Source organism: Oreochromis aureus, linkage group 3 (genome assembly GCF_013358895.1).
Source record: "Oreochromis aureus strain Israel breed Guangdong linkage group 3, ZZ_aureus, whole genome shotgun sequence".
Taxonomy (NCBI): Eukaryota; Metazoa; Chordata; class Actinopteri; order Cichliformes; family Cichlidae; genus Oreochromis; species Oreochromis aureus.
This window is the reverse complement of record NC_052944.1, coordinates 112,890,678-112,901,879: the sequence shown is the minus strand read 5'-3', so window position 1 is coordinate 112,901,879 and position 11,202 is coordinate 112,890,678. Positions and strand designations below refer to the sequence as shown.

Genomic DNA, 11,202 nt, shown 5'->3' with positions numbered 1-11,202 from the left:
TCCTGACAGGCACTTGCAAATTTGAACATATCTCCCCAATCCTGGCACGTTTACACTGGTTACCATTATATAGTAGAATCGACTTCAAGATTTTGCTGTTTGCCTTTAAATCTCAAAAATGGATTAGCTCCATCTTATCTCTCTGACCTTTTAACAAAAGTAATCCAAGTAGAGCCCTCAGGGCTGCAGATAAGTTGCTTCTGACTATCCCCAGCTGAGGGGTGCTGGCGGTGTGAATGTTGTTTCCTCCTAGATGAGGGAATAGAGATGATGGAGGAAACTGGTGATTGCGGAGAGATGAAGGCCTGCTCCTCAGACCACATCGCTGCCAAGAAGAAGGCAGGAGTGGCGATTGCTGCTGCGCAGTGGAAAACTCACGTTCCAGCTCTGTGCATTGCTGCAGTTGCTGCTGCAGCTGCTGCTGCTGTGGCAGCGGCGGTGGCTTGGGTGTAGAAAACCTGGGAGCGGGCAAAGACTATGAGCTCCTGAGCATGTAGCACTTTGTTGTAGTGTCACCGTATCATCCTTACTGTCAGAAATCCAATTGTCCAGACCTTGGAGAGACAGATCACACTCCTGGGATGAGCCCGCTAGGTCCAGGTGGGGGTTGCATTGTTCTGTCATAGCTGTGTGAATGCAGGCAGAAATGGTGGACCCAAGAGCAGGACTAAGGGAGGCAAATGTGAACACCCAGCTTTATTGGGAGATTGCAGACTGAACAGAAAACTAACTAAACTGAGAAAGTACATAAACTAACAGGCAGGCAAATGGGCAAACAGATTACACAGAGCAAAATGAGGGATGACGAGATGACGAGCAAGGTATTTTACACTAGGTGACAAATCGTCAATCTACACGTGTTTGTTCATTTTACTTAAATCGCTTTGGAAAATGCTATTTAACATCATTACAGTTCTGGTTAAAGTTAGGGATAAGGTTATTGTTAGGGCGGGAATACATGGCTGGAACGTGTATTAGCGCGGAACCATCATTCTACTGGATTTCACCAATAACACGGCGCGTAGCATAAGAAGACGGAAGGTCACCTTTCGCGTTCCTCAGTAACGCTGTGGGACGTGACAAATATTCGGGATGTTAAACCTCGGGAGTGAGAACGGGCTGAAATACAAGAGGTGAGCAGGACCAAGAGGAAACAGCTGGGAGACACGGCTGATAATGATTGCACAGACAAGAAGGAGGAGCACACAAAACTGAAAACACTGGCATAAGACACAGACCTTCAAAGTAAAACAGGAAACTCAACACACATGCAGAGACACAGACTCAAAACTGACAGAACAGGAACAGAGGGAGTAGAGAACCATGACCTAAAAATTAGAAAATCTGAACAAAAAACATAACCAGAATAAATGACAACATAATATAAACAAACACAAACCACTGGTTGATCACCATGACAGAAATGACCACTATGACCATTGTGGGCTTAAGAAGCTACTTCTTGTGGCAAACTCTAAGTGGTAGAATTCATAGCCATGGAAACAAATTAATGGATACTTATTTTGTAAACTGCTATGAAACTATTTGTTTTCAGGGTTTTATTTGTAGAAAAATAAATGGATATTTTAAATGAAAAAATGTGCCAACATAATTGCCATGAAGTAAATCAATATTTGTCTAATTCTCTACAGCAGAAACAAAAGAACCAGACCTCAGGATTGCTCTTGTTGGGAAAACTGGAGTTGGGAAGAGCGCAGCAGGAAACACCATCTTAGGAAAGAAGAATATCTTTAAATCTACGTTATCTGCTTCTTCTGTAACATCAAACTGTGAGAAGAAAATAGCAGAGGTTTATGGTCAAATCTTGGCTGTAGTTGATACTCCAGGTCTGTTTGACACCATACTACATCAAGATGAAGTGAAGAAAGAGATTGCCAGATGCATCTCGTTTGTTGCTCCTGGACCTCATGTGTTCCTGGTGGTGATACGGGCTGGAAGATTTACAGAAGAAGAAAAGGAAACAGTAAAAATCCTCCAGAAAATGTTTGGAGAAGAGGCAGCAGGTTACACTATGGCCTTGTTTACCAGAGGAGATGATTTGGAGGCAGATGAAACCACGATAACAAACATCATCAAAGGAAATGCAAAACTCAGTGAGTTTATCAGTCAGTGTGGTGGAGGATATCATGTTTTCAACAACAGAAAGGAGGATCAATCTCAGGTCAGAGAGTTGCTGAAGAAGATCAACACCATGGTTGATAAAAATGGTGGAAGATACTACACCAATGAAATGTTTGAGAAGGCCGAGGAAGCCATAAGAGAAGAGATGGAAAAACTTATGAAAGAAAATCCAGAGATGGAGCCTGAAGAAGCAAGAGAAATGGCAGAGGGAGATAACTCATTTATTCGAAAAATTGCAGTTGTTATTGGAACAACCGTTGCTGGAACTGCTGCAGGTCTTGGAACTGCTGTGGCTGCTGGAGCCATTGTGGGAAGTTTGGCAGGTCCAGTGGGAACTGCAGTGGGAGGTGCAGCAGGAGCTGCAGTGGGTCTTACATCAGGAGCTGTCGCTGTGGCAAAAAAGGCCTGTGTTATACAGTGATAATCTTTAATCTTAAATTAGCTGCATTTCAAGTCCCATTAACACAAAGATAAAGGAAGATCTGTAATAGTAATTTCTATATGATACTTAATTCTTATATTTATGTTTATTTAAGCGTTATCCGACAGTATGTTTGCACTAAAAACCGCAGCAATTTCCTAATGTTGTAAACCTGCTCAACATTTGGCAATAAAACCCTTTCTGATTCTGATTCTGATACATTCAGTTTTTCACTGTCATCTTTACTAACACAGTAACTTTCAGTTATCTTTATTTTTCCAAATGGGACTACTGGGATATTCCTGAACTCTTAACACCAAAACAAGCAACCTGTCACATTCTATAAAATATGTTTAAAGCTGTGGAAGTCTATATCGTGAATCAAAGAAATTGTGAATGCCACTAATGGTGGTTTCTTGTTCTGTCAGAAGGGAAGTGCTTACAAAGGAAACTGGGTTGTTTGTATCTATTAAATAATAACAATGATCTTTGTTCTAAACGCTAATAAACAAAGATAACAAATTAAATTGACTATACAAGATAAAGGAAACTTTATGGAATAAGTTAGGAATAAGTTATGATACCTATAACCCCAGTCTCCAGTTCAGTGAGATTCTCTTCTTATTAGAAATTAACAGAAAGATTTCAGATTGAATGGCCATGTCGTTATAAAGTACTGATCACAGGCAGGGCTGGTTTTTTGGCACACTAGAAATACTCCTGTCCACATGCTGGTACCTGCTCCATACTGACAGAAATATGCATCATAACAGAAAACCATGATTAAAACTGTTTCATTCCATATATCCCAGCTGAAGGGTGATTTCTAACAAGATGAAAAACAAGTTGAGGATTTCTACATTATTTCTGTATAAGAATAGTACAGATTTGGTCAACCAAGTTGTTCTGTTGACCCACTGAGAGAGGCATCTTTTCAGAAACATTGGGAAGACTGAAGCTCATCGCGGGGATCAGGGAGGACCTCATGATCTTCACCAGCAGCTCCCTCACAAGGAAATCTTCAGAGCTCCACTGTAGGCCTGCCCCAGGAGATGGATAAACCCAGCGTTTCATGAACACCGTAACAGACATGTTTGCTTTTTGAAATCTTTGAAGTACATAGATAATACACATAGCTGGTTTCCGTGCTGAGTTTGTCCCTTTTCTGAGAAGCTTGATAACCAATAATATGACCTCTAATAACGACTTTAAAGGACTCCCACAGAACTGAGTCTGAAACTGCACCGTTATCATTGAATTGTAAAAATTCTTTAATTTTAGTAGATAAACAATCCTTAAAAGAGTCATTTAGATATAAAGAGGGGTTGAATTTCCAATTGTATTGGGAGGTATAGAGGTTAAAGTCAATTACCGTTGAGAGAGGTGCGTGGTCCAAAACTAAAATACTATGATAAGTGGAACTAACCACTTTCGAAATAAGCCTGGAATCAATAAGAAAATAGTCAATTCTACTGAAACTGCCATGGACAGGGGAGAAGAAAGAGTATTGCTTTTCTAACGGATGTTGGTGCCTCCAAATGTCAACCAAGTCCAAAGATTTAGTAAGAGTATTGAGCACAGAAACAGCTCTCAAAGTTGGGGCCAGGGACGCAGAGGACCTATCCAACAATGGATCGAAATAACAATTAAAATCACCACCGATAATGATATTATGGTCATTGTATTGTGAAACAAGATTGAATACTTTACTAAAGACGTCAGGATTATCAAAATTAGGGGCATAGATGTTCAAGAGGACTACAGGGATGGAGTTGATCGTACCTGTAACAAGTATGAACCTCCCACCTGGATCACATGTCTGATTTTTGAATATAAAAGGAATAGTTCTGCGAACAAGAATGGCAACCCCTCTCGCCCTGGAAGAAAAGGTGGACTGGTACACCTGTGACACCCATACCGATCTTAATCGCCTCTGGTCTGAAGGTTGGATATGGGTCTCCTGTAAAAAAATTATATCAGAAGACAAACATTTCAAATGCGAAAATACCTTACCACGTTTAAGAGCTTTGCCCATACCCCGACAATTCCAGGTCGTAAAAGTTATGTGGCTCATCCCCAGATTAAGTGAGTAGATGACTTATGACAGTGTGGAAGGACAAAATGAAGGCTTTGACATTTGGCAAATAAAGAGCTGGCGCTTACATCAAAAAAAAAGAAAACAACACATAATTAGATACATGTAGACACTCCACATTTAATTTACCCAAAGAGTGTGGCGGGGCCTCGGGTCCTTCTGTCAGGTAGTCCAGTTTACTGAAGAACATCTTAGGCTGTCAGTTTGAAACATTCAGTTGTGAACACTGGACCTGCTCTCAGTGTCCCCGCTCTATCTGCCATTCCTGAACAGAGATATGCAAGTTTATGACGTTGTATCCCAATTTAACAGAATTATGGTAGTAATTATAATCCAACTTATGAGAAAGGAGACCCCTTGAACACAAATCAGCATGATGAGTACTGATGATGAAAGAAAGCATCTTTGGGAAAATATTTCGTCTTTCATTTATGATTTCTATACTCATTGGTCCCAGCTGTGTTCCCATGTGTTTCCACTTTCTCTAGTCACCCTTGTTTGTATATATTGCATGAGTTTGCCTCTTGTCCCTTTACAGATCATCTGTTCATCTTGTGTCAAATTCCAGGTTTTCATGTTCAGGTTTGATGTTCAAGGCTTTATGTTGTATGTTTCTAGTGTTTTATATTTTAGTTCTCATAGTTTTTTAGTCTCCCAGGTATTTTAGTCATAGTTTTCTTCTGCCTCTTGTTTTTTTGTTGTTTTTGTTTTGATTGATTGATTGATTGATTGATTGATTGATTCGGTTAAGGCTGCCAGCCGTGCCAGCACCATCTTACCCATCCAACCATACATACATTACACAAACATCACATGGGGAAGACATGTCAGAGAGGTATAACAATGGAAAATGCACAACATGAGGAAAGACAGGGAAAAAAAATAACTCCCCCCACACTGAGCTCCAACAGGGAGATCAGTTTGAGAACAGAAGAAAACACCTCAGCATATAAATCAGCTACCGCCCGTGTAGCCCATATCAAAAACCGCTACTGGCTGACGTACCATACTATTTGCTTTCAGTGAGCACTGCAGCTGTTTTTTGATAAAGTTGAAGACAAAAATTCAAAAAGGTTATTCCTCCATGTAGCTGGTGTCACTGTAAAGGAGCATAAATAGTAACTCTGTGTATACATGACCCACGGATGGACACTTCTGCGTTTGACAGTTCAACAGTGATTTTTTTTACAATCGTGATTTTCCCTGTGGTTTCTTGCTCCTGCCCCAGACATTGCATCACCTCTCATCTACAGCAGGCCAAAGACCATGCCCCCGACACACTTTGCTTGGTGTTTAAGGGCATTTTTCAACCTACAGGCAAAAAACCCCCTCAAAAAAACAAACTCATTAGGTGACTGTGTTCGGAATCAGTTAATGAATGTGGCGAAGGTGTGGTCTGTGGCTCAGCTGCAGGGGAGGGGTGGTGCAGTGAACTCAAGGGAGCAGTACTGGGAGGCAGGTGAGTCACAGGTGGTGGCAATTGTTTGATGACAGTGTTTTCTTTTTGTTTGTCTATATAGTGATGGCATAGTTGAGCGGGAGGGAGAATTAGACCGGAACTGTAGCTGTTTCCATTGAGCACAGAGCTGTCAATAAATACAAATACTTGTGAGCACAATCACCATGTGTGTCGCATACTTTACAAGTGGTGGCGAAACCCAGGAAGTGGGATGTCTGACCCACATGATGCGTCACCCACTTAGCCTGTGCAGTTGTTGGCACAAATGCTGGTGGCGTTGGAAACAATGTGCCAAGACCAGGCTGTGGCCCAGCGGGAACACCTGATGAAACTACAGGAACACTCAGACGAACAGACCTAACTCTTGGAGCAACTGGTTGGGGCCGCTGCACCGCCAAAATCCCTTCCCCTGTCAGTAGCGATGCACCGGATGGGGGACGGTGATGATCCCCAGGTTTTTTTGGAGGGATTCTGTGCAACAGCGAAGGTGTGCCAGTGTCCACAAGCAGAGTGGGCCCCGTGGCTTATTTCACTACTGTCAGGGGAAGCTCAAACGGCAGCCCTGAAGCAGCCGCCGACCTCGCGGGGCAGCTTCACTGATGTGAGCCAGGCTGTGTTGGACCGGATGAGCCTCGCCTCAGAAGATCATTGCTGGCGGTTCTGTGCATGCAAGCTGACTGGGGAGGATCAGCCATTTGCATGGGCTCGCAAGCTCCACGACGTGGCGGTGGGGTGGCTGCAGCCGGGGCAGTTGGCAGGAAAAGCCAAGCTGGTGGACAAAGTCGTGCTGGAGCAGTTTGTGGAGGGGCTGCTGGCAGAGACGCGTCCAGTGCTATAGACTGTTACGGCCCTGGGACTTGGAGGAAGTAAGACTGCCCTTTTGTGTATGCAAATCCAAGTGTGCTAGGACTTGTGGATGACTGGTTGGTGGAAGTCCTGTGCCAGCCTTCTTTTATGCAGATCCAAGTGTGCCAGACCACATGGACGATTGGCTGCATGGAGATCCCATGACACTCCAAGACCAACTGACTGGCTGATTGTCTGCACCTGGCAGTATAAAAAGCTTTAAAAATAGCTTTTATTCTTACCTGTTCTTTTTTTGTGTTTGTATTAATTGTTTACGCGGTGGGTTGAATAGACCCATCGGTTTTCAGTTTAAAATTTGCAATAAAACCCCTTCTTTTCTCTGATTTTGTGAGAGGGCTTGTGTATGTTTCTCCCCACCTGTCGCCTAGCAGAGGGGGTTGTAACATAAGTGGGGGCTCATTCGGGAGATTTGGACATTTTAGTGGAGACTGAATATCAGTTTGTTTTACTTTTAAATGGGTGAGTGATGGTGTTCACTGTGATTAAGCAACATCTCTTTAGTAAGTGTGTTTCAGCTGGGTGGCTGTGTTGCCCTTCCTTTGAAGCACTTGTTTGTTGTTTTGCTTTGTTGTTTTAATTTGTTGTGTTTGGTGGTTATCCTGGGTGGGGGTACGCTTCAGGGTTTGGTGGGAGGCTGTACCCCTGGTCTGCTGCCTACCCTTGAGTTTGTGTTAAAAGTTGCCTCGAGCCCGGTATTCCACTGAAGACTAGACAGGTCAAGTTTGGTTTTTAGCATTTTAGGATAGGGTCAGTGTTGATGGATGCTAATGAGATCCTCGTGCAGTGAGTGTTTTGTGCTGTGACCTTTAGTGTTGTGAGGACTATGGCTACTTTTGTTGGATCACTTGTGAGTGCTGTTGACCAGGTGATGGCAATAACGCTGAGGGGTGCAGAGTCACCCTTGATTTGATCGTTGTGGCCATAGCTCTCCATTTTGTGGTTGGTCACTAGTGTGCTTGCTTAGACTGCAACAAGTTACTTTAATCCACAAGGTTCAGTAGAGGCCACTTGTATGTGACCATTTGTGTGGTGGAGACAGCAGATCACTTGGTTGTGATTATTTGTTGCTACGTTTGATTTTGTGTTGTAGCAGGCCAAGTAATCATTTTGGGTTTCTGACTGTTGTGCTCCTTTGTGTTGGTCACATATTACGTTTTGTGTGTGTTCAGTGTGGCAACTTCAAATACTCATGCAGGGGCATCCATGCTTAAAGATGCCAATTATAATGTGAACACTGTGCTTCTGTGAGCTTTTACTTTTATTTCAAGTTTGTGAGTCAAGCCTCAAGGCTTCAGAGGGGCTTTTAATAAATTAAGGGGTCCTAGAGGAACCCTTTTCAGGGAGGAGGTGTTATGTCCCTCTGCAGCCCCTAATCTCCTCAATGTTTTTAGCCAGTATAATTGGCCACACCTAGTCAGGTGTGGATAAAAGCATACCTGGGACAAGATTCCTGGGAGCTCACTAGTCTTTGCCTTGGTGGCATCAGCTGAAATGGTTGATGCCTTGGAAAATGGAATACCTGGTATTCCATTTTAAGATAAAACGTCTTCTCATTAACACTCTGGTGTTTGTCTCCTTTTTAATGTTGCGGCCTTTAAGCCGGGTCGCAACATAAGGGACCTCTCGCACCCGAATCGAGCCTGGAGGTGGCGGCCACACTGGTGGAGGATAACCTGGCTGGCAAAGCAGAGGAGCTGGGGGAAGCCAGCCGGCCACCGAGGCGACAGACTCCAGTGCCTGCACTGGGAGAACGGGCCCTGGTGTGGCGCCGGCAAATGTTTGATGACAGTCTTTTCTTTCTGTTTGTCTATATAACGATGGTAGAGTCGAGCGGGAGGGAGAATTAGACTGGAACGGACTGTTTCCCTTTTGCACAGAGCTATCAATACAGGGAGTGCAGAATTATTAGGCAAATGAGTATTTTGTCCACATCATCCTCTTCATGCATGTTGTCTTACTCCAAGCTGTATAGGCTCGAAAGCCTACTACCAATTAAGCATATTAGGTGATGTGCATCTCTGTAATGAGAAGGGGTGTGGTCTAATGACATCAACACCCTATATCAGGTGTGCATAATTATTAGGCAACTTCCTTTCCTTTGGCAAAATGGGTCAAAAGAAGGACTTGACAGGCTCAGAAAAGTCAAAAATAGTGAGATATCTTGCAGAGGGATGCAGCAGTCTTAAAATTGCAAAGCTTCTGAAGCGTGATCATCGAACAATCAAGCGTTTCATTCAAAATAGTCAACAGGGTCGCAAGAAGCGTGTGGAAAACCCAAGCGCGCAAAATAACTGCCCATGAACTGAGAAAAGTCAAGCGTGCAGCTGCCAGGATGCCACTTGCCACCAGTTTGGCCATATTTCAGAGCTGCAACATCACTGGAGTGCCCAAAAGCACAAGGTGTGCAATACTCAGAGACATGGCCAAGGTAAGAAAGGCTGAAAGAGGCGACCACTACTGAACAAGACACACAAGCTGAAACGTCAAGACTGGGCCAAGAAATATCTCAAGACTGATTTTTCTAAGGTTTTATGGACTGATGAAATGAGAGTGAGTCTTGATGGGCCAGATGGATGGGCCCGTGGCTGGATTGGTAAAGGGCAGAGAGCTCCAGTCCGACTCAGGCGCCAGCAAGGTGGAGGTGGAGTACTGGTTTGGGCTGGTATCATCAAAGATGAGCTTGTGGGGCCTTTTCGGGTTGAGGATGGAGTCAAGCTCAACTCCCAGTCCTACTGCCAGTTTCTGGAAGACACCTCCTTCAAGCAGTGGTACAGGAAGAAGTCTGCATCCTTCAAGAAAAACATGATTTTCATGCAGGACAATGCTCCATCACACGCGTCCAAGTACTCCACAGCGTGGCTGGCAAGAAAGGGTATAAAAGAAGAAGAAAAACTAATGACATGGCCTCCTTGTTCACCTGATCTGAACCCCATTGAGAACCTGTGGTCCATCATCAAATGTGAGATTTACAAGGAGGGAAAACAGTACACCTCTCTGAACAGTGTCTGGGAGGCTGTGGTTGCTGCTGCACGCAATGTTGATGGTGAACAGATCAAAACACTGACAGAATCCATGGATGGCAGGCTTTTGAGTGTCCTTGCAAAGAAAGGTGGCTATATTGGTCGCTGATTTGTCTTTGTTTTGTTTTTGAATGTCAGAAATGTATATTTGTGAATGTGGAGATGTTATATTGGTTTCACTGGTAAAAATAAATAATTGAAATGGGTATATATTTGTTTTTGTTAAGTTGCCTAATAATTATGCACAGTAATAGTCACCTGCACACACAGATATCCCCTAAAATAGCTCAAACTAAAAACAAACTAAAAACTACTTCCAAAAACATTCAGCTTTGATATTAATGAGTTTTTTGGGTTCATTGAGAACATGGTTGTTGTTCAATAATAAAATTATTCCTCAAAAATACAACTTGCCTAATAATTCTGCACTCCCTGTAAATACAACTACTTCTGAGCACAATCATGGCGTATGTCGCATACTTTACAGTGAGTTTGTAAACTTTAACCTTTTCCCATGTGTAACCCAGCTGGAGAAAAAGGTTAAAATAAGTAAAGATTTGTAGGGGATTTGTTTGGTTACAGAATCATTCTTTTAATTGTTTAATTTGGTAATTGTTAAATTGTTAATTTTATTGTTATAAGAAGTAATGATTTGAAAAAAAAAGTGTTTTAGTTCCACACTTCCTGCTTTGCATAGCAGGAACTTTTATTTTGTAGATCTACCAGAAATTGGGTGTTAACATAGCGTGTAGTTACCTGTTACTAAAAGGGAAAAAGAGATTGTCAGCAGAAACTGCCTCGGTTACGGAAGAAAAGCTTCTTAAAATTTATTAATAATTGTTTCAGAAGTCATTGGCTAACATCTAAATAGTAAGGTGAATGTTAGGCAGAGCTGCCGAAATAAGCAGAGGTGGCAGCTCCACCTTCCATGTTCAATGATTGCAACGAGAGTGATTACATATTGCATTGATGTTATTTTCTTTGTCAGTTGCAGGTGTTTTTTTTCTGATGATGCATGATAGTAGTTGATGCATAAAATGCTATTTTGTACTGCATGTGTCATATCAATGGGGAGTGCTTGTGCTATGAGGAAATAAATGCAATTTGATACCGTTTCATGCCAAATTTAGTGTAGTTTTTAGCTATACCATATGTATTTTATTTGTCTAATAATTGTGTTACACCTTTGTGTGTATTG

The 11,202-nt window shown here is 42.6% G+C and overlaps 1 protein-coding gene across 1 annotated transcript; it reads left to right on the top strand.

Annotated features, from left to right (window-relative positions):
- The first annotated feature begins 267 nt into the window (after positions 1 to 267).
- LOC116327674 (GTPase IMAP family member 7-like) lies at positions 268 to 2,563 on the top strand. Its single transcript, XM_031749318.1, has 3 exons — positions 268 to 447; positions 537 to 600; positions 1,653 to 2,563. Exons 1-3 carry the CDS (start codon positions 268 to 270, stop codon positions 2,561 to 2,563), a joined length of 1,155 nt encoding a protein of 384 aa, XP_031605178.1.
- Positions 2,564 to 11,202: the final 8,639 nt, after the last annotated feature.

Bases quoted from the DNA above. Each gene is read 5' to 3' on its own strand.
- LOC116327674 (XM_031749318.1), top strand. From the start codon at position 268: ATGATGGAGGAAACTGGTGATTGCGGAGAGATGAAGGCCTGCTCCTCA. The intron at 448-536 runs GTGTAGAAAACC...CCTTACTGTCAG, and splicing joins TGGCAGCGGCGGTGGCTTGG to AAATCCAATTGTCCAGACCT. The intron at 601-1,652 runs GTGGGGGTTGCA...AATTCTCTACAG, and splicing joins GATGAGCCCGCTAGGTCCAG to CAGAAACAAAAGAACCAGAC.